Here is a 26838-nt window from a genome sequence, read left to right as displayed (position 1 = left end):
ACACACACACACACACACACACACGCCTGTACATGTACACACACAAACTGGAGTGTCAAGAGAAGAAAAAGAAAAAAAAGAAACCCAAGAACCACTTACGGATCACTGATGTTCAAACACATGTTGTCGATGCCAGGGAAGTTCCACATTGCTGAGACCAGGCCTTGTGTGCTTGGGTGAGAATTCCTGTAATATTAAAGGAAAGGAACACATTCTTGATCTTCCACTAGTCTTCTATATTCAAGTCATGCTCATGAATAGTTTGGAAAAATAAAATATGTTGTCTATGGGATAGTCTTCTTAAAAACCTGAGACTCAGTATCAGGAAAAAAAAAAAGTATCGTGGAAAAAAAATCAGCACAACTCCCTCTTTGGCTGCCTTGTTATTCTCCTAATCATCACATGCATTTAGTGATCACCTACTGTGTATATGTAATATTATATTATGGAGAATTCTGACCTTACTATCTAATACTTGTGAGGCTGTTAACAAATTCTTTGCTATATATTACAACAGATTGGGAAGCCACCTAACCTGGCTTTCTTGATTAAAGTCTAGTCATTAAAGATAAAAACCTGCTATAACTTTGCTTTTAGACAAACACAAAAACTCTTAAAAAGTTATTTGTTGGCAATACAAATGTCATATTGCAATAAATCAAACTGTCCATTCCTTTGGTAGAATCAGGAACAGCACCTCACAATTCTTTATCCTCCAGCATTGCAGGCAGTCACGGAGGTGCACTCACTCCTCTGGAGGGAGGCTGGGGAGAGGTTTTAAAGGAAAGAAACTTACGCATAGAAGGCTGTCTGCTCAGAGGTACCGTAGAGAGATGGGGAGATCTGGATCTCTGGATAACTGTTGCTGGAGTTTCTCAGTGTGCCAAGGCCCATGGCAGTGGTGACAAAGACGATGGGGAGGATAACCTGAGCAATGATACCTTTCCAGTTCCTGCGTGTGTGGTGGAACCTCTTAATGAGGATAGCCATGATCTTCTTCAGTAACAGATCAAAACCACCCAACCTCTCTCCTCTTGTCAGGATTTTGTCTGATTAAAAAAAAGGGGGGGGCATAGAGTTGGAGAGAGAGAGAGAGAAGGAGAAAGAGAGAGAGAAAGAGAGAGAGAGAGAGAGAGAGAGAGAGAGAGAGATTTGATAATATGGTTCTCGGAAACACTGGTAAATCACCTAACAAAGTAACTTCAAAAACCATGGATAGATAGTATAATGTGATATGGCAGGAATAGCTTGTATTTTGAAGGTTCTGATTTGAGGCTCAGCTCTTTCTTTTTTAACATTGGGCCCAAGCCTCTCCATGTCATAGAGCTGTATGTAAAAGTGCTTTGTGAATTATAAACCACTATACACAAAACATTATTAGTTATATACACAGTCGTTTTACATGTCAGAGTGAGAGATCTATAATTTGGCAAATGAATGTTGTCCCCAAGCTCCAAAGTCTCAATGCCTGGTTGGTATGTATTGCTAATTACTAATATTCAAGAGATAGCTTCCATTGAGAGACTGAATTCAAATAAGATAAACAGAAACCAACACCTGAAACTAATAGGACGTAAACTAATACAACAAATAACTACAGATTAAAAAAAGATAAAAAATAAATAAAATAAAATTTAAAAAACATAAATGGCAACCAAAACATCTGCCTCGTCTAAGAACTTAATCCTCTGTGGGTAACTTAGTGATTATAAGTCTAACTGGCTCTCATTCTAATGGGAGGTCCAGTGAATTCATCTTCCACTTGGGAAAAGGGAAATGGTCTCCTCCAAAGTGTGATTCTAGTTTAAACACTCAATCATTACATTCTCTTCAGAAATTTGGACCGATTTTATATGGCATTTCAAAACTCCATTTTTACCACTATAATCACAAAAGAAACCTCACTGGAAAAAAAATGTCTATGCTACCCCTACCACCCTGAAATGTTCTTCAGGTGCAGAGAAAAATCCCCTGACTTCTGAGCATGAGTAGCTGTGGAGGCCATAAACGGCTGCTTCCTCAATGGTACTCTTACAACTGATAATTCCATAGCCCCCTCTAAAAATATAATATTCTCTCCAAGGGCCTGCTGCCAAGCACTCCTCTAATGTGATAAGATGACCGTCAACTTTGTGGATATTTTTAATTCTCTATCACAAATTATGCAGCACAAAAAATCATGATCTTCATTTAGCTGATAAGGAAAAATACAAAGCTGCTTAATTTAAAATGAATTCCAATTAAACAGAGTGAACAAGTTTAAATGCAAACTCATATCTCTGCAAAGGGGAATTGTAGAAGGAGCTGAATATTTTAAGTTAATTAGTATGCTTTTCTGTTTCTTGAGAAATTACATGTGGATGACTTACAGGTGTATCAAATGGAGCAAATGTGCTTTCTAAAAGATAATGTCAATGAGGGAAACATTTTGACTGAAGAATAGTTTCAAATTATGAGACAAATGCAGAGGCAAATACATAACATTTACATCCTGAGGCAGATGACCACTTTCTAATCAAAATCCTCAATTCCATGGGCTCAACAATTATATTCCCCAAAAGATGATAAGTGAGGAATATGGCAGAGGACAAATGAGACTCCCAAGTTCCAGAACTATGCAAACATCAGAGATGATCTTTTCTAAGTTTTAGAGCCAGGCAAATGTTTAATTAAAAGTTCTATTCCTAGAGATTTTTTCCAAGTTAAGCAAACTGTTGAAATGACTATTCCATAATTTATACATCATTCTACTATATGCTTCCTTAAGTAAATAGTGTTTCCAAAGGCATAAATTAACTGTCAGAAAGAGAATAAGAGAGGATAAAAGTGAGGTTCAAAGGAGGTCAATTCCTCAAAGTCATATCAAGAAGCACGATTTTTGAAACATATCTTGTCTGAAGAATTGGGGGGAAACTATTATTATAGATTCTTAGCCATGGTGTCCGACTTCATCAAAACTAAGACCCTCCCCCCAAAAGCATTTTCTCAGAGTCAGAATTTTCTCAGCACCTGAATTGTTCACAGAAGGGAAAGATTAGACATGTTTTCCAATGAGGCCCCATAAAGAGTGATAACTCTTTTCTATAACTTTTTTTTCGAAGACTTCTTTGCTGAATGTTTAATAAGCAACGAGTCAGCTATCTTGCAAGGTAACTAACTGTCCATTGCTGAACAGCACCAATTACAAGAAAGATTTTAACTTGGTGAACACAAATCTAAAACTGTAGTAAGAAACGTCTTGAAAGTGACTTCTGGTGGGTATCAGGAATATGCACCACGACCCTAACAAGCAAGTTCTTTCACGTTCTTCAATATATTTTTGAAATAGAGAATTTGATTTTGTTTAATAAATACTTGGCATATTAAAAAAAAGCTTATTTTTCTTTATTCTTTTTGAATTTAAAAAGAAAATGTGAAGCTGAACTTTGTCCTGTGATTTTCTCATTTATGTCATTTATTGGAATTAAGCAAAATATGCACATTAGATTAATACCATCTCTGTCTGTGAAATTGCTGCTGCTCACAGATAAATCATCAGGAGTTGAGATGCCGTTGGTACTGGGATTTCCAATTTTCTTTTGTGTTAAGTGCTCAAGACTCATACTACTATTTTTTTGTGACTCTTTAGTCAAGTTCAGAAAGACCTAAAAAGAGAAATCAGAACACTTCATTAACACAAAACATGTATGTCCTTTCTAACTTCTAAGCTCAATTTTGATTTTTGAATTTTTATCACATTTACTGAGACAAGTAAGTGTGACTTTAAGTGAATATTTCTGACAGTGAGTTTAAGTGAACATTTTTAACCATACAATGTTATCAAATATTACTGAGTACATTCTCTATGCTGTACCTTTCATCTCTGTGACTTATCTGGAAGTCTGTATCTCTTAAGTCCCTTCCCCTGTTTCACTCATCCCCTACCCCCCTAAGTAAGTGTTTTGGTACGTGAAAGATATGCGTTCTCTAATTGGATAAACATGTTTGTTTAAGAATGGTTTTGAGATAGTTATAAGATTTTCTGGAAATGTTTATTTCTTTTCTCGTTTTAAAAGAACTGCATATTTATTCTAAGGGAACAATAAGGTATATCAGCTTCAAGAAAAGAAGAAACACACCTCTTCCACAGTGGTATCTGAAATGCCGTAGCACCCGATGTTGAGGTCACCCATGCCATTGTCCAGCGCCCTCAGGAGTGACAGGTATGCCCCAGAGACTTTGGTGCTAAATGGAGGAAGCACATACACAAGCTCTCCCCCGATGTCCTCCTTGAGGTAGGCTTCAGCGAGATGTGATCGGATCATTGCTGTCACAGCCATCGTGTCGCATGTTGTATTTGCACTTAGATTTGGACTCTAGGGACAAAAATAGAGGTTACCACTCCCTTGTCCCTACACTCTGGTGGCACCCAAGGGCCCTAATCAGGGGATGGAGAGATTCTTTCAAACCACCCAGACCTGAGTCCGATGACACATCCCTCCTCCAATGGCTCCCTGTCCTGCGGGGGTCTCTAGAGCTGTCTAAAAGTTACTATTCTATTGGCTTCATTCTCCCGCCTCCCCTGTCCCTTCTCCAGCCGCACTGCCCACTACTCACGGCCCTCATCTGCCCCAATCCAGCCTCAGCAGCCTCTTAGTGTTATCAATGTGGTGAACTCAGCCACACCCTCCTCGGGCCTTCTCAACTGTGGTCTCTTTGCCCCCAGATAGTGACATGGCTCCTTCTCTCCCAAGCCCCAACTCCTGGCTCAACTGTCATCATCTCAGAGACCCTTTCTCTTCCACCCTACCTAAATCGGCACCACTCAGCATTCCCTATTCCCCCTCCTTTCCTTATTTCTACCCACAGCATTTACCACCTGCTAATACACTTAATAATACACTTATCAATGGTATTATCTGAATTCTCCACTCTCTATTAGAATATAAACTCCACGAGGGTAGAGATTTTAATATCATCAGTTCACTGCTATAATCCCAAGGGCCTAGAATAGTGCCCTGGTCACACACAGAAGCGTAATACATACATAATACACACATTTCTTAATGAATTAATGAATATAATAATAAACTACTTTTTTTTAATAATAAACTACTTTTTATTTGGAAGTCACATCAGGATGTTTAGATGTAAAATAAATGGCTGTAGTCAAAGCCTACCTAATGGCATACACATCTGCACAGTATTGATAATCATATGCTATTTTTAGGTGGAACAGGGGTTCTTATTCAGCACTGCCATTCTTCAAAGATTTCAAAGCATCACTGGCCTGAGTTAATCTTCACATTGCCACTTGAGAGGTACTGATCAGAAGGTGAATACACAACTGCATATTTTCTTTATTTGCTTTAATGCAAAAAATCTAATTTTTAGCCTTATAGACTGAAATGCTAGGGAAACTAAAAGGCTGATTCTCTATCAGTAATCTGAGGATATAGATCCTTTTGTTAACAAAGTTAGCAACCCGAAGCATCAGCATCACCTGGGCCCTTGTTAGAAATGTAGTCAATTCTGGAGCTCCACCCCAGACCTACTGAATCAGAGACTCTTGGGGTGAGGCCAGAAATCTAGGTTTAACAGATACCTCCAGGTGTTCTGACGCTCCCTCAAGTTTGAGAAACATGAGACTAACATATTAATGATGATTTTTAGCAATTAATAAAGTTGGAGAGATTCGGCGTCCATTTCACACAAAAATTAATTTATGACCCTATAACTGACTTTCATTTTCTCCCTTACAAACCTTTTTCTTGGTGAGTGTGAGGTGATACCCATCCCCAAATGCTTCCTTGAGGTAAAAAGGTGACCCACAGCAGCGCAGTCCACCCTGCTCCAGGAAGGCGATACGGTCACTCAGCACTTCGGCTTCATCCAAGTGGTGCGTCGACAGAATGATTGTTCTGGCTTAAAAATACAGAGGAGAACAACAGAGGATGAAAAATGAAGACATAGTTTCTAAGATCTACAGAGTTAGCCCAAGTAAATCCCATGATTTATGAGGAGAAGAGGCATGTTTTATGAGCAAACCGAAAGAATGACTAGAAGGAGCTTTCAAAATAAACAAAGAGAAATTCAGAAGGGATATTACTAAATATCCAGGGCTGTTTTCTTCTACGTTGGCAGCGAATAAGCATTTGTTGTGCTGTAGGGCTAAATGTCCATCCTTTGGAGTGTGTGCATTAGTGACTCCTTCCTTAGTTTGCTCCCTTGTCTTCATTTTCAGTTTTTCTCTCTGTCTCTCCCCCCCACCCTCTCCTCACTATGAAGAAGCAATAATTTTAAAGACTTTTTGAATATTCTTCTCTGATTAATGCACTCCAGTTTGATTGCTTCTTTGCTTCACATCCTGTTAGCACTTGTTTAGTCTGTTTTCAGTTTATTTTCGTTTGTGTATGTTTGGTATCTCTAATTAGATTCTAAGCTGGAGGCAGAATGTGGGACTTCTATCAGATGTGCATGCTCTCAAAAAGGTCAGTGAAGTGATCAGTTCACAGTGCTCAACTACATGGATATTAACTAACGGATCCAGAAATTTAGTGGTGGGAAGAGAAGACCTGGGAAGGGGAAGACCCTGTCTGAGACTCTTAACAGGGCTTCTAAACAGAAAAGTCGTAAATTGGGTTGCATGCATCCCAAAGGGCAAATTATGACTTCTGGGTGCAAACTTATAAGAAAGTACTCATACCAGTTTTGTTCTTGGATATAACATCCCATATACTTCGGCGAGAACATGGATCAACTCCAGTGGATGGTTCATCCAAAATGACCACCCGAGATCCACCAATAAGAGCTATAGATATGGATAACTTCCTCTTCATTCCTCCTGACAATGTTCCAACTCTCTTATGACGATGGCTATATAGTCCAGTATCTTTTAGCGTCCTTCAAAAATAATGTATGGTGGTTATTTTTGACAAAAAATATTTGAATATTGAAAAATACAATAAGCATTTTATGTAATAGGTCTTTATTAAGCAACTATTATGTGCTCAGCAAGGTACAATAAACTGTTGAGGACTCATGATATAGATTTTTTTTTATTGTTTATCATCTAGTTGGAGGCACAAAATTATTACCCAGAAAACACAGGGGATATATGACTCATTTTTTGTTTATTTGAAAAAAATTTATGGAGGGCCTATTTTGTGCCAGACCATGTTTTAGCTGCTGGAGAAAAGTAGTGAGAAAATAATATTCCTAATAGGAGATTAGGTCCTAGTATATGTATGTATTAGGACAGATGTGGATAAAATTCAGCCAAGAAACATCTTCCCAAGTAAGTTTATAATTTTCCAGGTGGTGACAAGTGCAATAAAAAAATACATAAAGCAGGGTACATGAAATAAGGAGTGGCTTAGGGCATGCTATTTTAAGCATCTATTTTATATATGGTCATCCCCTCAAAGAAGGTGACATTTGATCAGAGACCAGGAAAGTGGAAGAGTGAGTCAAACTGTGTCTGGAGAAGGCTGCTCTACATAGAGGAAACAGTAAGTGAGAAGTCCTTTGGCTGGAGTGTAAGCCAGCATGTGGCTTGGCCAGTGTTCCTAGAGCATAGTGAATTGGGGGAGAGTAGATGGAAATGACATCAGAAGTAAGATGGGGACGGGTTACGGTATAGTAGCCATTAGAAACAGAGGATTTAGGGCAATATGGTAGCCTGAGATGAAGAGAGTTAAACAGTTTCAGTGTAATAGCTGGCTGGTGAAGATAGTGATATATGTATACAGTGCCAGAAAAATAGAGAAACTAAGAATCAGTTGTTTTGTGATCAAACGTTCCTATTGGATTACCGTGGCTTGACCTCATTTTGAGAGGCCTTACCAATGCACTTCCTGGTTGCTCCTATAACTGACCTTTTTACTTCCTCATGCAGCTGCTTTTTAGTCCAGTGAGGAACTTTAATGGAGCCATATAAGAGCAGGTGTTCTTTGGTAGTGAGGTAACTAAACAAGACATCGTGCTGCATGCAGACACCCATGTTCTTCCGTACAGTGTGTAAGTCTGTTTTGAGATCTTTTCCATAAACAAAGATGGTACCTGCTGAGGCCCCAAAGAGCCCAGTCAACATGGAGCTGAAAATGAAGAAATAATAAAAGTCTTAACCAAGCATTTAAAGTTTGATTTTGAGGCTAAATACATCTCAGTCATTAGCAACCAATATTACAGTATATGTCCTCAGGCAAGATCAAGCTATAAAATAAAATGGTATTAAATGAGAACAAACATTAAATTACTTGTAAGCTTTTAATTATTTAGAGGATTACATAAACACTACCCAGTGACAATGATGAGGATGGGTTGGTGGTAGTAATGAAGGGCATGGTTGTGTGCTTCAATTGCAAGAATGCTCTCTCCTAAAAAAAAAAAAAAAGAAAAAGAAAAAAAAAATAATAATGCTCTCTCCTTGAGCAAACTCATGCACTTCTCTGGCATCAGATAGTCTCTAGAGGTCGCGAAGTCTCAAATTTATAACTGTAGCCAAGACCTCATCACTCAGTTCCAGGCTTGCACTATACATCCAGCAGACAGTGTCACTTCTCCCTGAGATGTCTTACAGGATCCTCAACATGTTTAAAACTTAACTTAGAATATATTTGCCCTCAAACGCAGGCCCCCACTGGTGTTCTCTTTCGCCATATGATGAATCTACATACTAGTTGTACAAGCCTGGGATCCAGAAGTTATGTTTGCATCCTCCTCCTAAATCTGTTTTCTACCTGTGCCCTTATGTCCCATTTTCCCAGCCACACTACAGTACAAGCTCACAATACCACCTGCTCTTGACCACCGTAATCTCTTATTAACCTGCCTTTCTATGTGAACATCAGTCACCTTCAGCCCCTATCTCTACACTGATTATTCTCTATCTTATCAGATGATTGCTCATCATCTTTCAGATGGTTAGTAAACTGGGCAATTATTTAATATTCTCCTTCTTCAGTAAAATGTAAGCTCCATGAGGTCTGGCAAAGGACCTATTTTCTCATCACTCTCTCAGTACCTAATTAGTACTTTGTACCTTGTGTATAATAGACCTTAAATGACCACCATGGATTTGATAGGGAATCAATATTATATGCAATTCTTCCCATAAAAACACATTGAACTACGTACACTATACTTCATTCTTTATATTCAGAAGAATAAAATTGAGACTTCCTCAGCTAAAATTACAGACTTTTCAAAAGCCTTCTCCATCCCTTTTCTTCATTGGTCTATTAGAAATCATGTTGTTAAGCACTGTATGCTCACTAGAAAGCCAGCTTTGAATTTAAACAGGCCATATAAATAAGAGCAGCTACATGTTCACTCATTCCATGACCTTCCTTTGTCCCCTCTTATTTACAAAAGAAAAATTAATTTGAATATATTTTGGCAGTCACTGAGCTTACTTATGATGATATTAAATAGGATATCCAGCAACTGACATATTTTTTCAAATGAGGGCGAGGGTACCAACAGCATCTTAGCGTGGACTTCCAGCTAAGCCACGTGGAGCGCTGGCGGTGAGTCACAAAAAAAAAATTCAAAAGAATGTCTCTTCAACAACATTTGAGTCTCTTCTCCTTTTGGACACAGGAAAATGTTAGTTAAATGAAGAGTGAGAAAGAACAGCACATATACTCCTCCTAGCCCTTTTGATCTATATCTGATGGCTGGCGATTCTTTTCTTTCTTCATGAATCAAGGCAAGGAACAGCTGGGGCTGAGTGTGTTTATAGCAGAGTGTGTAAACTCAAAATTATACACGGGCCAGAATAGAAATGCAAATAAATGAAACAGACTGGGCATATGAGACAGTGCAGAGTTGTGGGGAACAGGAATAAATCAGAAGGCAGATGTCCCCTTTAAGAGAACAGCCACCAGTAAGCCCCCACCAATTTTCCTCGCTTAGGACTATGGACCCAATGTTGCCTGAACTTCCTATAACCCAAGAAACGTCAAGACTATTTTTTTCTTATTAGGAAATTTCTCCATTTTAAAATATTGTCCCTGGATTAAAAATTTTAAGAAGTACTGAGGCCTGACCTGACCTTTAAGCTCACAGGTTGGTACCTATGATTTAGACTCGATTCTACAGTATACAAAGTGAGCTACCTTAATCCATCTGGCAGACGTCATAATGTGATTCTTTATGAAAGAGGCGAGGAAATGCTAAGTAATATGCTGCCGTGACAGTAACTATTAAACAAGTAACATACATTGTAGTAGTTTTCCCGGCGCCGTTGGGACCGAGCAATGAAGTAATATGTCCTTCATAAAAATTCAGATTGAGGTGATCGACAGCAATTTTTGAGCCATAGATCTTTGTGACCCCATGTAGGGCAACCCCAACTGTGAGATCTTTAGGCTCGGGCTCAATGTTGGAGGGAAACATGTACTCAGGACCTGGAGGGAAACCAAGAGAAACATTATAAGCTTACAAAGAAGGAAAATGCAACTAGAGCTAGACCTTTCCTTAGTCAAAAATTGAAGACTATAACAATACAGCCCTCTAAATAAAAATAATTCTGGGAACAAATGATCTGTTATCTTTAGTTTCCTTCCCATTTGGTTAAAGAATAAATGAGAGTGAGAAACCAGGTTCTCCCAGGTTGGTATCACCCTTCTCTGTCAGAATATGTAGTTGTAGAATATGGTATCATAATAATAAATTCTCTTTTATACAACAGATCTCAAATATTCAAAGGATAATCTAAGTCTTATTTCTCTGATCAGAAAAGATAATACCAACTTATGGAAAAATGTCTACAAGGTTGATTCTATAGTGATTTGTGGTTTACAGAATCCAATTCATCTGATTATTATCTACATGTGTTTCAGGCATCACATGTAGACCATGGATATGGGTCATCCTTACTTTATAAAAATGGCACTACTTACCCAAGTCATGACCTTTCAACTGTTTGTGTCCAGTGTTGATGACGAGTTATGATATATTATCTGTACTTGTAACTTGGTTACTTTTTTTTGACTGGTGACAGATGGCTGGAGTTAGGGGTGTAGACTGTGGCCAAGGAACAAAATTTTTCTCTGTGTGTGTCTAACTGGACCACAAAGGGATCTCCAATCTTGGCCTAATTAGCACCATATGCTAACCAACCAAGCTAATGAGCCCAGAAAAAGCCACTGTTTAATTGTCGTAAGAGTCTAAACACATATGTGTAGACATTCATCCATGATTAAAAGGATGATAATTTTGCCATTTAGAAAAACATAATTAAAATCACTAGTCATGTAAATTTTATATCACTTCTGACATAATAATGCTTGTTGTTGACCTACTTGTCTTACTAGCAGATGGATTGGTATTCTGCATCATGATATTAGTAAACATAAGGCCATTGCTTTTCTCATGCTTCACATCTGTACATCCCAATCGCTCCTTCCAATAGGAAGGAAGGACTGGAAAATACCACGGAGCTGCCATACCATATGTACCTATAACAAAAATACATTAGGAAGAGTAAATATTAGTTGATTATTAACATGAAGTATCAGAAACTAAACAGAACATTATATATGATTCAGAAAGTATTTTCATTTTTTTGATCCATATCAAACTGAAGGGTAATCTCAGTTTTCAAAGTAAAGCAAAAAATATAAACTCTCTTTTATTCTTTTTAAAAAACAGCTTCATTGAGGTATAATTATATGTCATAAAATTTACTCATCAGGTGTAGAGATAGATGATTTTTAGTAAATATAAAAAGTTTTGCAACCATCACCACCATCCATGAAATATAGCTTCAAAAAGTATTTTCATGACTATTTACAGATAATCCCTGTTTCTACCCCAAGTTCTAGACAATAGACAATCACTGATTTGCTTTCTATCTCTACATATTTGCATTTTATAGGAATTTTATATAAATGGGACAATATTCTTTTATTCATTTAGAACACTAGGAAAATGTACAAATGGAAAAGCTCCCAAGCATATTAAAAGCGATGACTACTTGAGACCTGGATGGGGAACCCAATGAGTGTTTTCCATTAGAATTTGGTAAATTCTTCTTAGAATTACGAAACCTGGTGTTTGCTTTATCACATCTCAAAAGTGCATTTGGAAAGACTGGATTCCATGCTTCTTAATCCACTCCATCCTTTGTAGGAACATCAGACTATCATCAATAACCAAACTGGAAAGAGTCAAATTGTCCATAGACCAATGAATGGATAAGGAAGATGTGGTATATAAACACAATGGGATATTACTCAGCCATCAAAAATAATAAAATCTTGACATTTGCAATGATGTGGATGGAGCCAGACTATTATATTAAATGAAATAAATCAGAGAAAGACAAAGACCATATGATTTCACTCATATGTGGAATTTAAGAAACAAAACAGTACAACATATGCGAAGGCGGCAAAAAAAAAAAAAAAGAGAGGGAAGCAAGACTAAGAGACTCTAAACAATAGAGAAAAAACAGAGTTGATAGAGGGAGGTGGGTGGGGGATGGACTTGATGGATGATGGGTATTTAAGAGGGCAAGTGCTGGGGATGAGCACTGGGTATTATATGTAAATGCTGAATCACTGAATTCTATTCCTGAAATCAATACTGCGCTATATGTTAACTAATTAAAATTTATTTATTATTATTTTTTAAATTTTTATTTATTTATGATAGTCACAGAGAGAGAGAGAGAGAGAGAGGCAGAGACATAGGCAGAGGGAGAAGCAGGCTCCATGCACTGGGAGCCCGACGTGGGATTTGATCCCGGGTCTCCAGGATTGTGCCCTGGGCCAAAGGCAGGCGCTAAACCGCTGTGCCACCCAGGGATCCCAACTAATTAAAATTTAAATAAAAATAATAAAATAAAAATAAATAAAGAAAGAAAAGAAAAAAGAAAAGAAAGAAAAGAAAAGAAAAAAAAGAAAGAAAAGAAAAGAAAAGAAAGAAAAGAAAAGAAAAGAAAGAAAAGAAAAGAAAAGAAAAGAAAAGAAAAGAAAAGAAAAGAAAAGAAAAGAAAAGAAAAGAAACTCACCAGTGTATTAGCTCATCCTGGAAAATTATCATTAGTTTTGGGATTTAAGTTGGGTTTTTTGGTACGGTTTTTTTTGAGACTATATATGGCAAATCAAATACTAGGAAATATTTATTAGCTGATTTATAATTATGAAAACTATAGAAAAATATCTCTGTAGGAAGCATGTTCATACCTGGGAACACATTCCTGACGTACCACGCGATAATGAAATAAATGAAAGAGTCAGCTAGGATTAGACAGCACAGCCAGCCAAATGAGGTGGTGTCATCCTGAACTGGGGAACTATACATATTTTCCCACTGAAGACCTAAAAAGTGAACATATATATTTATACTTCTGTGAGACATACTGCAGATGCAAATGCTAAAATCTAGTTTTAAAGGAAGTGGGCCTACCAATGCCTTGCTCTTCATATCTTGCAATATACTGACTTGCATAACTGAATGCTGTTGGCGACAGCAGGCTCTGTGAAGAAAACAAACAGCAATGATAGTTCTTATAGATTTTGTACAAGAGGGATCTAACCATACTTAAAACTTTGGACATTTATATAGGTAAAATTGACACTAACTTCCTAAGCATATTTAAAAATACAGAGGTCTGTTACCAAGAAGAGAAGAATGAATGAATGAAGAGAAGAGGGACAGCAGAAAACAAAAGAAGCAAAATTACAACTTGGAAAAGATTTGTCAAAAATCCAAAATGTATATTCTAAACTTGGTAAATATTGCTTAGCAATTTATCATATAGGTAATTATAGGGTAATGCAATGTTAAGACTAAAATCATATAAACAATTAGGAACCAGAAGATATATATATATATATATATTTTTCTATATCTATGAAGTTTTTTAAGATTTTTTATTTTTATTTATTCAGAGAGAGAGAGAGAGAGACAGAGTCACAGGCAGAAGGAGAAGCAGGCTCCATGCAGGGAGCCTGACGTAGGACTCAATCCCGGGTCTTCAGGATCACACCCTGGGCTGCAGGTGGCGCTAAACCACTGCACCACTGGGGCTGCCCCAGAAGATATTTTTATTTCATAAATTGATTACAGGTAACAGAAGTATTATGAATGAAAATATACTAAAATATGACTTGATTGAATACTTCTAATGCAACACATTAGAAATCTAATGTCATTTTAACCCAAAGTAGTCAATGTTAAATGAAAGTTATTTAATACTTTCTATTTCCATAAATATCAAAGTTTCAATATGAGATTTAGTTTTCTGCCTTTCAAATTCCAAAGTATTCTTAATGATTTCATTATATTTCTTTAATTCAGTATTTTTGAATTGAAACAGGCAAAAAAGGACTCAAAATTGGTAATATACTGTCAGTGCATTTGTATTTATGCCTATAAGTTATATTGTATATTAGGAAAAACATAAAAATTATTCACATGTGAGAATAACTCCAGTTAAATAAGGGCTTTAAGATATTTAAGGAATTCAATCAGAGAAGAAGTCAGAATTTTTGATGATCTTTAAAAATGTAACATATTATAACTATTCTTTCTTCAGAAATTATTTCTTAACAGCATTAAATATGATTTTTTAAAGCTGTGGGGGAAAGTTTCCTTTTCATTGTATTATACTGCTTGTACAGTATACAACAATGTAGGAAAAACTATCATTAGGACAGTTAAGCTTATTTTGCAATCACAGAACTTTTCAATTAGACAAACGAACTTTCAGTTTATTTATTTTTTTTTTAAATTTTTTTTTTAATTTTTATTTATTTATGATAGTCACAGAGAGAGAGAGAGAGAGGCAGAGACACAGGCAGAGGGAGAAGCAGGCTCCATGCACCGGGAGCCTGATGTGGGATTCGATCCTGGGTCTCCAGGATCGCGCCCTGGGCCAAAGGCAGGCGCCAAACCGCTGCGCCACCCAGGGATCCCCGAACTTTCAGTTTAAAGAGTCTAAAAACATAAAAAGAATCAATTCTTATCACCCCCCTGGCCATTTAGTTGTGACAGTTGACTCACCATGAATACTTTTATTACATAGCTCAACTCATCCTCAACTGTAATCAGAACAATAAATGGAAAAAAGGCAATGATGTAGATGAGGCTTCCAATCAGGGCTGCAATATTGGTGTTGTTGAAGAAGACACTGATAAGATAGCTCATAGAAATAACTGAGAAGCTATAGTCCGAAAAATACAGGAACAAAATGAACCCATTTGTCTTAGGAAGAATATTGCCAAACTTGAGTATAATGATGAGGATGATGATGGTCACCAGTAAAAATCCAACACTCTCTATAAGCCAGGCAAAAAAGTGACTGCAGGAGTTCACACCCATCATCTTCATGTACTGTGAAAAGGAAAAAGCATTAGTCACTTTTGAACCGATATTCTCCCAAATAGCAATTATTTCTGCACCATGCCAAAATGCCCATGAGACTCTTCATATATATGGAACTAAGCATCTTAATAATTCTCATAAGTTGAGGATTTGTCCGTATTTGCTATGTAAAATGAATATAACCATTTATATCGGTCCATTTTAAATTATATGCTTTCAGAGTGCCCCAGTATAATGGATAATTTGGATGATGAGCTTCTTTTTTTTTTTTCAATTTCATTTTATAACTGGTATCTAACTGATGTATCCAGATTAAATTAGTTTAGAATAGATTATCAAAATTTATGGTATCTCTTGCAGAATTTTACAACACGAATTTGACATTTGTACAGTCATGAATATTTCAAGCTGGTAGGAAAACATGGTTTATTTCAAATGCTGTAGTGACTGAGATAATAAAACTCCATTAAAAAAAAATGAAACATTAATAGACAACACAATCAGTACTCTTGTTCCTGAGAGAAAGAGAATAAACTTGACCCCTAAGAATTAAAACATGGAAAGTTTTAAGGGAGATTTTCTGACTTTTGGTACAGCTTTCCCACCTTTAAGATAACTGGTAGTTTAGGGCAGGTTTGCCATCTTTGTTTTCCAAAAAGACATTCATGAACCCAAAATGAATTCATGTATCTGAGATCATCTATACTTCTCTCTCAACTTATATTTTTTAATAACTCAGTGATATCTCTAGAGGCCACGGCATTCCACCAAGGTAGGAAAACAGATCAACATGATGTGTTTGAGCATTAACTCAAAGGGATTCTGAAATTTCTAAATTCCCCTGGATCTTAGTTGTCTTGAATTTGGTGACATGTTGCCTTCAGCGGAACCTGGATATCCTGGTTTCTAGTTTTAATAATACATGATTAATGCTAAGCTTATGAACCTAACAGTCCATTTTTAAAAAGAAATACTCCACTAACAGCTTATAATAATCCAGTATTTTGCGTGAAATCAAGGATTTTCAGTGTCCTTCTTTAACACTAACTTGTCTAAAAAAAAAAATTGCCGAATCTTTTGCTCTACACATAAAATAGTGAATTTTACTTTCTGCCTTTGCAAGTTATCACATTTTGATAACTCTGCTGCTCCTCTTGTTGCCATGGAAACTGCTACCTGACTGCCAACAGTCTAAGCTGTGGGCCTTAAGCTAATCACCACTGAGAAAAAGCCTGTGACTTTTCCTCTTAACTTTGCCCTGTTCCTCACCCTCCTCCCTCCTTACCGTTACTCTCCTCCCTGGCCCTCCTGCCCTTTGCAGTAAAGACTCAACTTATGTTTCCATAGGAATGGAAGTGTGGGTCAAAGTAAAAAAAATCAGCATGGAGTGAAGAGGCACTATGGAAGGCTTCCTCCAGTTGCTACACATCTATCATTGAAAATAAAATCACATTTCAATGTGAGAAAATATTTCACAGGTCTTACTTTTGATTTTTTTTCTCTGTTCCCCACCCATTTGAGAAAATTACTGTGTCATGTTTGATGACTGCATTTTAGAGACATTCATCTATTCATATATGGTCATGATATGTTAGCTCTTTTTATTTGCCTTTCCTATTTGTGTTTTGAGATTTAACTGAGTTTATAGTTAACTGTGGAGTTAGGAGACCCATATAACTACTCTAAAGCTTATATTCACAACCTAATTTCATGTGCCTAATACAACAAATATTTTCTCTCCAATAGCAGTATATATTAGTAGGAGACAATGCTAATATATTTCACAAGGTGGCTAAAAAATAGGACAATATCAAGGACATGAAATAAAGCTGACTTGGTGTGTACAAACATGTTTTCCTTCCCCAACACTTGATAGCTATGGTATAAAACACATATATTTAGAAAATTCTCCATTCACAGCCTTATTAAAAGATAATCTGGCAAAGCTGAAGACCAGACTTAAGGTATATATCTCTGTAATTTTGAAATTTTCAAGACTCAAGATCAGATTCCTATTCTTGAGAGTTGGTAAAAGTTCCTGAGAATGATCATTGCTTCTTATTGAAACAGACTAAGTTAGATGCTTTCAAAAGTGTTCACTATTTAACATTCTAGCATGAAACTTCAGTGTTAAACTTCAGGATTTTATGCCACGAGGAGAACAGCTGTTATTCATAAAGAGAAAGAGCAATGAGAGCATGTAAGTCATCCATAAATTATCCAGATTCACTGCCAACTTCGTTATGATAAATAAGACCAAACTTGCTGATGGAAGATGGCCCACAGAGAATGTCTGGCTATGCTTTCCTGGATGTCATTAGTTACTCCTCAGAGTGACATATGTCAGGTGCCAGCTTTGCAATCAAAGAATCACTTGTCTCAAGCCTCCCAAACCTGCCTGAAGCAATTCATCAATATCGGATAACCTGTTGCTCAAGGAAAACCCCTCTACACAGTGGTCAGAGTTTGCTCCAGTTTATGGCAGAAGATAATAAGAAGAGATTGTGTAAGATTTGGGATAAATGTGTTGCCACATTCAAGAAAAGCTTTTGCATGGGGATTGACATTAATGCTTTTGGGAAAAGAAATCACAAAGATTCATATATTTACTTGGCAACAAAGTCTTCATTAAATTCAACAAGAATGTCAAGTACTAATTTATAAGGAATAATACCATTTTCTAACTCAGTTAAAATTATTTTCTTAACACTAGATATTTCTACTATTATTTTTAAGTAAGATATAAAGGATATTGGGGTCACTACACGAAATGTTCCAAGTTCCCACTAGTATGATGGATAGTGTCTATCAAGAAGACACAAACATTGTCTAAAGTGAAGCACCAAAGGACTAAAAATCCCTTACATAATTCTTGACACCATCTCTCCAGACCAGAGATATTTTAGATTATTTATCTGAACGGAGAAAGAATTCCAAAATTTTTTCTCAAGCTGAATATAAGCACTGAAATCCCCATAAATGACATATTAGAAGCTAACCTATAAATCAAGAAAATAATGTGAAAAAGTATTTTTCTGTGTATTGTAAATCAGTTTTTGCTTACCTTTAATATTTTAATGTTAAAAGCAAGAAACACAAAACAAAATCCAAATGAAAGGTATTTCAAAATAGTTTCTTTTTAAACTACAGGCTTAATTTCATCAACTAACTTATTGGGCATTAATATTTGTGCTAATTCTTTTAACAACTTAAAGGAATTCACTGTAGTCATACTATACCAAGGTCAAAGATTAATGGCTTCATCGACATAGCAACTAATTTAGTTTTCCTGCCCAGATTTAAGAACAATTAGAGAAGAAAAAAGGTATTTTTTTTAACCTTTCTAAAAAAAATTTTTTTTTTTGGAATGAAAACGATGTAGGAAATTAAAAGCTTTAGAACTTAGTGAATATTAAAATGATGGTATTAAAAAGTGATTTTGAGTCTCTGGTAACCTACAAGATTATCCATCATCATCTTCAAAAGTCTTTAAGGGTCCATGCTATCAAAATAAGATTGTGAGAGGGAAAGTACCTATGATGTGGAAAAGGATTGGTTGAAAGTCAAGACATTGGAGTTCCAGAACAAGATCTACCACTAAATAGCTCTGCAGTTTTCAGCAAGTCACTTCTCACTTACTGGGCTCAGCTTTCTCACTTCTAAAAAGAAAGAGGAAAGATAAGAACCATGGGCAGTACTGGAAGGCTGAGCAGGAGGCATTGAGAATACTCCACTCATTCCACCCCTATTTCCATCAATTTATCTCACAAATAGACTGCATTCCTTTGAATTTAGGATGCTGATTATTTGACATGGCAGCAAGAAAGAAAAATCACTACCAAATAAGTGATGATACCTTATCAAATGCATCCCAATTTCAGAGGCTTTAAGAAGCAAAGAAAAAAAATCTTTGCCTTAGAACTGATAAAAATAGACAACCTTCTTTGTTGTGACAATAGAGCCACATTTTGGAAATGTATTGCTGAATTAAGTCTAGATGGTAACAGCTAGAAAGTTTAATGGATTGAGTCCAAGTGACTATGAACTGGAAGACTCAAAGCCTCATTCTCTGATGCCAAGTTCAGTGATCTTCCACTATCGGACTTTGACCCTCAAGATCAGGTAATTAAATTTTGAAAGTAAATGCATGTAAAACAAAGACACAAAGCTACCAAACAGAAAGTGGTTCATTAAAAATGCATCTTTCATGTCTTCAATTAAGAAAGAACTATTCATTACGCTTTGGTTTTTGTGTGTGTGTGACATCCATAGATATATTTAAAGAGCATCATCTTCAAACACAAAATAATAGTGTGTATCACATATATATATATATATATATATACACAATATAATACTTATATTTACTGTGTGTTTCTACCACAAGTACTATTTTTAAGGTAGATATTTATTTTGAAGTAGAAAAGAACTCAGTTTCTATCACAGTTTTCTACTTTAAAGTTTTCCTTTAATCTGTGAAGATTCACTTCTGAGTACAGGAACCTGAAAGAAAAATATAGGTAGGAGCCTGCAACCAAAATTCTGGTTGAGGGCATTGATTCAAGTTTCTAAATTGGAATTAAGAAAGCATTGCACTCCATCTTAAATACAACAGAGCTCAAACCAGTTGATGAGGGGTTTACCTAATTATAACTGAAAAAAAAAAAATACAGCTGTGAGGATCAACCAGAATTCAAATAGAAAAAGTAAGAAGTATAGGTTCAAACTCCAGGACACCCCGGGAAGCCTGATGCTGAGCTCACAAAAACATGAAGCAGTAATTTGTACCTTGGAAGGAGAAATAATCAATTGCCTGGAAGCACTGGCAAAGTAAGTTTGAAAAGCACAAGTGGACTAACAGGCTACTCTAACCTCATTATTTCAGATTGTCAGCAAGGCTTTGCAATAATTATTGTCCCCCAGTTTTGAAATGTTTCTGCTTTCTCTTCGCTCCATGAGTGAGTGTAAGAATGGACTCATTACAGGATGAGCAGATAAGATAGTTCTTATTCCAATACAGTCCCCAAATCACACAATGCTTTTTCATAAACTCTAAAAAGAAGTAAGATATTTTGAATTTGGAGATAATGATGAGCATGCTCAAGAAGAGATCGTGCTTTACATCGCAGGTCTTGTCTTTCATCATCATATTATTAACCTAGTCAGTAGCAGAACATGAAATTCTTAGTCTCTATAAATCACCAGTCAATGGAAGATAGGGGAGAAGATAATTGAAGAAGACAAGGCATACTGGAAAGAGAATTTCCTTCTTGAGAGCTGAAACAAGCCATCTGTCTGTCTATGACTGTGTCTGTGTCTGTGTCTACGTCTATATATCTATATCTATTTTCATTTGGACTCATTTAGTTACCATGCCAACAGTTATTACTGTTATTATTTAAACTTCCTGTGTTAGATCCTAAGTCCTATAGGAACTTCTTGGACAAAAATTATTCTTAGGATCATAAATTGTATTCAGATTTTATTCAGAATTATTTATATTTCATTTCTTAGAGGAACTTTTTTTTTTTTTAAAGATTTTATTTATTCATTCATGATAGACAGAGAGGGAGAGAAAGGCAGAGACACAGGCAGAGGGAGAAGCAGGCTCAATGCCGGGAGCCTGATGCAGGATTTGATCCCAGGACTCCAGGGATCGCGCCCTGGGCCAAAGGCAGGCGCTAAACCACTGAGCTACCCAGGGATCCCCTCTTAGAGGGACTTATAAAATGACTGCTATGTAACTTTTTGAGAAAACAAAATATTGCCATATCAGTTGCCTTTTTGATTCATAAAGTAGTTTTCTTTTTAATTCATGTACAGGTCAGGCTTTCTGGGTTTGAATAGGCATGATGAAAGTCATAGTAATTATTACACAAATAGATCTTATTCCTAAGAGGAGATTCTCGACATACCTCATGAAGCCGGAGATCTTTCTCATAAACAAGCTTTTTTACAAATGCAGCTATAAATACAACCCAGGCAACCATGAGCACAATTGGAAGAGAATAAGAGACACTGGTTAGGAAGCTGTAAAAAAGAACAAAAACAAAAGCAACAAAAAAATTCAGTGACCCAAATGAGTATCATCTGTGCAGACTGTAATATATAAAGAACACATTCCCTTTTACAGTGAAATCATACTCCTGTTTTGAAATTGAGCATAGTTATTAATATTACCCCTTTGTTTTTGAAGTGTGAAGCCGACTTAACAGTAGGGCCATGATTTTCTTGCTGTAATGTTGCAAAAGTAAAAAACAACTCTGGATTGTTAGATAAAATTATCATATTGTTTAGAGTGTGTTTGAGTATGTCCTATCTAGAAAAATAATTATTACATAGATATAATTGCAAAACTCAAAACCCTGTCTAAATTTTTATCTAAAAGGCAGATATAAAATTAGATGATGATTGGTTTATCTAGCTAAAAGCCATATCTTCCCAAATTACTGTATTTATCTACTCTTTAGAAGCTCATACTTATTATTAAACTAAATTTCCCAAAATGAAATAAAATAAAACTCAAAGCATTCAATTTAAAATGCAAACAAAGAAGTTCGATTCCTCAAAATGCTCTACGAGATGTTTCACATATAGTATAGCAATGTCTTTTCTGATAATGTGCTGAACTAGGCAGTCACTGGAAGGCTTCATCAGGCGGCAAATATACTCCTAAGTGGCCTGCCCATCCCGGAAAGTTCCAATGCAGTGTTTCTCTAAGTTAACCATGAAGGGCTTAGTAAAACACAAATTTCTAAGCCTCACTCATAAGCTTCTCATTTATTATATCTAGGGTAAGACAAGGAATTTGCATTTTAGACAACTTCCCAGGTGATGCCGATGTTGCTGGTGCAGGGATCATAATTTGAGAATCATGGTTCTAACACTGGCCACCTTTTTATGGGGTAGGGCAAATTAGTAGTTTTCAAAGAGAGGAACTGTAAGTTGACCTGTTTTCCAAAGTAGGCTCCCCTGACATTTTCATGAGGAGATAGGTACCAAGGCCACTTCCTTTTTAATCTGTAAGGCTAAGGTATTACCTTCAAGTTCCTCATGAAAAATGCAAATATTAATGGAACATGACATCACCATCATTCATTATAACTTTAGCCATCAGAAGTGTATCACCATCAAAGATATAAGGGTTATTTGGACTTTTTTTTGGATGAGGGACGACTGATATTGGGGCCATATCCAATTTTCTTCATTCCTGGGAAACTGTCTGGCATGAGGTAGGCACTTAAACAATATTTGTTGAATGAATTTTCTCTTGGCTCAGGTCCAGCCTTAATGGTATTTCTGGCCCTAGAATTAGGCAAAGGCCCTCATTCATTAATAACATATCCCCTGTAACGTTTCTTCCAAGTGATTGTGTATTTTAAGATTGGTTTGGTTTAGGTTTGGTTTAATATAAAGAAGAAAATGCTGGTCTCCTAACTGAAGGACCAGTAAGGTACCAGCTGTACAACTTTGGACATGTTATTTAACCCTTTTGGGGGGTTGGATTTAAGTTTTCTTCATCAGGAAAATACAACTAATGATACCTGCTCCTGCTTATCTTGCTGAAGTCACTGTGTAGAACAAAGGAAATAATATATGTGGGAGCACCTTGTATGCAATAAAAAATTTATATGTATGTGGAAGATAATAGGATCATTCTGTTCCATGAAGAAGACAGAACAGAGTCACTTTTCTTCTTAAAAAGAAAACTGGGCACCCACAATCTTAGGCACCAAAATTTGCAAGGAGAAAAGGATGAGCAGGAAAATAGATGAGAATTTTCTTTTAATTGAACCCACAGATCTTTACTATTCATGCAGGCCATTGCAGTTCACACACAGTTCAGGCTGCAAAGGACTGACCGGCTTCCACAATAAGCAGCTGACCTTGACAACCCACTGATGGAATCCTCATTCGTCTCCCTGTATCGCTACTGCACAAGGGTTACATAACCTCATTTCATCTATAGCTCTTGAAGCAGCCAAAGGAGACAGATGCATCAATAGAAGGAAAAATGAAAAAAAAAAAAGTCCAGAACAATCATCTGAATTGCATATAAACTGCAGTAACTGGGCTGGATAACAAGTGCAATGTCTTTAAAGTAATATTCAGCCTCCAGCTTTTATGTAGGAGGATGAGACTAACTGTGGTCAAAGTGGAGGAGCCAGTCAGTGCTACCCACCTGGTAGATTTCTTGGCCATTCAAATTCAGTTGTTTAAATCATGGTCTTTGTATCTTTTGTTCATTTAGCAAACCATTTTAGATAAAGATTCCTAGCAAGCAGACTAGTAGTGCATAACGTAGTTTCAGATAGCATAATATTTATCCTAGAGAGTTGATCAATGATGTGTTTTATTGAAATTTTTCCTTAAGATTGGCCATATGCTCGTAAATTTTAATGAAATTTGAGAGTTAGAAGAGATGCTAAGATTGACTCATTTAATCCCCTCCTTTAACTAGAGAAAGGGAAGACCAGTACAAAGTGGGTAGTGTCAAAATCATGCAGCAACGCATTCAGGTGTGGAGTCTGATTCTCCTGATTTGAGGGCCAAGGTCCTTGGGAAGCTCAGGGTTATGATCAAGAAAACCTGAATCATTTGAGAAGAACTTTGCCATCATTTTGGTAACAATGAGCAGCTGTTGTAGAGCCATGCCCTGTAGTGTGGACCCTTTCCCGGAAATAAGCATTTGACAAAAATTTGGTGGAAGAGATCTTGATCCATGTGAATGGATAAACAGAAATGAGTTATCAAAAAAAAAAAAAAAAGAAAAAAGGCTATTAAAAAGGGGTACAACCACCCAGACTTACTTGTCTTTCATGTAGCAGGGATATGGAATTGCCTGGACCTGAACCGCTACTTCTTGGGAGTTTCTTCCAGTCTGCAATTCAATGATTGCTCTCTCAATACTATCCTGCAAGTAAACAAAAGCCCTGCCATAGATCTGGTTATGTGATGGAGAATTGTGTGGCCCCGGGGCCCAAATCTTGGTCCTTATGCTTCTTGTGGTCTGTGCAGTCTTGAGACTCATGCGGATGGTATATTTTACGACAGGAGGAAGAGACACATTTTCAGAGTCATAGCGTCTATGTTGGCTTCTGTTAGAAGGAAGCTTAAAAATAACACCTAAAAATAAAATGGCAACAATAGAAGAAAGGTTATTTTATGGTTGACATTATTCACTGTTTGGAGAGTACACTTAGGGGGCAGCCAAACAGGCAATTGAGTTTGTAATGTGACACTAAGTTCAGGCCCCTAATTTACAGAAAAGATGGCTAATTGGAAGTGACAACTTCAGAGATTCAAAGCAGGGGTCTGAGAATATAATTACAAACTAAGTGGCCAGATTAAATATATCACTCCAAGCCACTTACTAAAATTAAAAAAAAAAACACAATAAAATGAATAATCTTGACTGATTATGGACTCAACTTCACCCTGTAACTATGTAATCCATTTCAGTCTTCGTCTTCATTTTAACCATGCCAACAAAATCACACATATGCAGAAGTCTCGTCAGACGATATAGTGGGATGACTACATGAAAGGTTTTCATTTCTAAGGACATCAGAGGGCACAGTGACCCCTCCCCCTGCCATTACTTTCCTGAGTTCTGGATGAAAGGGGTGAAGGAAGAATTTGGCCAATTTAGTACAAAGAGAAGCTCAAACTCTAGTAGAATAACACTTACTTCCAAAGAGTTCATTGCTTTTGTAAAGCCTGTTGGCCTCTCTCTCCATTTCATCTACGTTTTCTGCTGCCTGAATACGGTCATATAATACACAGGAGGAAATATTTACTGTCAGGGAGGATAGTGTGTTAAGATGATCAATGAGGTCAATGCTGTTTTCTAATTTCAGCCTTAGAATATCTAAAAAAGCAAAACAAAACAAAACATATATTATAATGTTGTAATGCTGTAGTAGTAATGAGACAAAATACTTTTTGTTCAGTGCCTACCACTTAATAGATAACGAATAATAGGAACTTGTAGAATTTACTCTAAAATATCTGGTAATAAAAATATCAAGTAACACCTGGGAAAATGTGTCCAGGTGTACAGATATTCATTGAAGAGAAAGTTGAGCTAGTTCCAACACAGTAGACCCAAGTTCAGAGAGTGATACCCAACTTAAGCCAACTTAAAAGTATATTATGCTACAATTTAATTAACCAGTGGCTAAAAGTGAATAATTTAAAAAATACATTTACATATAGTCAGGAAGAAAACTAGAGACAAAACTTTCAAGTAAAACAGAAATGCTTTCCTTGTTCAGGGAATGTGAATGTGAATGTAAGAATTTAAACAAAGGGAAATTTATGTAGCGTGTGTAGAAAAAATAAACTCTACCATTCAATAATTTGTGCTACAGAATCATTTCTTAGGAGACTGTGAGAATCTATGCCACATAGTGAACAACTTTCTAAAAATGTTTGATTTAAAACCTCATATGAGTTATCTCTATTGATATCTGTATTAATCTAGACAAAATGATCAAGATTTTATTTCAGGTAATTACTCTGGAAGAAAGAGGATTTAATTGCTCTTCAATTTCATGATTCCTTATGAGGAAATCAACCGAGACAAAGGGTAAATATGAAATTGCAAGTTAATAAATCACTTGGCCAATTAAATTTTCACTGACTTGATCATCGTGAATACCAAGAATGTTGTGAGTATCATAAATCCCTTCTGAACCCAAACATGACTCTTCCATAGTCCAACGTAAGACTTAATTTCTCACAGAGGGGAACTTATTAAATGCATTTCTCATTAGAATTTAAAGTGAAATGGTTTGTTTGGTATAGACATTGGTGGGGGAGGGGCAAAACTGTGGTTGAACAGTGGCCTCCAGCGGCCACTGCAAATCAACACAACACCAAGGATTCCTTAGAAACGCTGGCAGTTAGGCTCAAAGAGGAGCCATGAGGGTCAGTGCTCCTTTAGTTCCAACTATATAAACTCCTAGATACTGAGTTACATATACAATTACACAAACATCAAGTCTCACTGCTACATTAATTTAAGTCTAATTTTAAATTCTACAACTCCCCTCCCATATGAGGTTAGGAAGATAAAACTTACATAAGAACTTTTTGTTGTATCTCCAATATTTTGATCAAATGGTTTCTTACCCAAATGATACTTTTAGAGAATAAATCCACTAATGTCTTCCTTTAATCAAATTCAGTCAACTATCATAATGTGCACACAACTATATACAACACAAATGTAAGCATAATTCCTCCCTACTGGTTTACAACCTGTGTTACTTCTGTTCCAGTAGTACCAGGGACAAGGAGGGGCACCTGATCCACTGCAGCCAAATTCTGATGCTCTCAATCTCTTCCTCATACTTGTGGTTGCATAGCAACAGTGAATGAGACACAGACTGAATTAGATGTCTTGCATCCCTTAGGTTGAAGGTGGGGATGTGGCAGAGGGAATGCATAAGTTCAGACAGGTTCCTTTGATCCTCTTTGCCTGTTCCTTTTAAATGACCGTGAGAGGAGGATCCA

At 36.5% G+C, this 26838-nt stretch overlaps 1 protein-coding gene across 2 annotated transcripts in view; it reads right to left on the bottom strand.

Moving 5' to 3' along the window:
• The window catches only part of ABCA12 (ATP binding cassette subfamily A member 12), a 281179-nt gene that overhangs the window by 34725 nt on the left and 219616 nt on the right, over positions 1-26838 (bottom strand). For both annotated transcript variants that reach the window (XM_072812583.1, XM_072812584.1), the window contains 15 exons: positions 25010-25189; positions 24129-24444; positions 21234-21348; positions 14998-15327; positions 13399-13468; positions 13176-13310; positions 11289-11444; positions 10205-10391; positions 7857-8075; positions 6686-6882; positions 5744-5904; positions 4119-4355; positions 3494-3644; positions 797-1049; positions 100-186 (listed from right to left, as the gene is read on the bottom strand). In XM_072812583.1, the coding sequence (XP_072668684.1) occupies positions 100-186; positions 797-1049; positions 3494-3644; positions 4119-4355; positions 5744-5904; positions 6686-6882; positions 7857-8075; positions 10205-10391; positions 11289-11444; positions 13176-13310; positions 13399-13468; positions 14998-15327; positions 21234-21348; positions 24129-24444; positions 25010-25189 (2794 nt within the window). The remainder of the gene's footprint in view (positions 1-99; positions 187-796; positions 1050-3493; positions 3645-4118; positions 4356-5743; positions 5905-6685; positions 6883-7856; positions 8076-10204; positions 10392-11288; positions 11445-13175; positions 13311-13398; positions 13469-14997; positions 15328-21233; positions 21349-24128; positions 24445-25009; positions 25190-26838) is intronic.

This window comes from Canis lupus, chromosome 36 (genome assembly GCF_048164855.1).
Source record: "Canis lupus baileyi chromosome 36, mCanLup2.hap1, whole genome shotgun sequence".
In the NCBI taxonomy this organism is placed as follows: Eukaryota; Metazoa; Chordata; class Mammalia; order Carnivora; family Canidae; genus Canis; species Canis lupus.
Note: the sequence above shows the minus strand (reverse complement) of the source record. Positions and strands in the feature narration are given on the sequence as shown.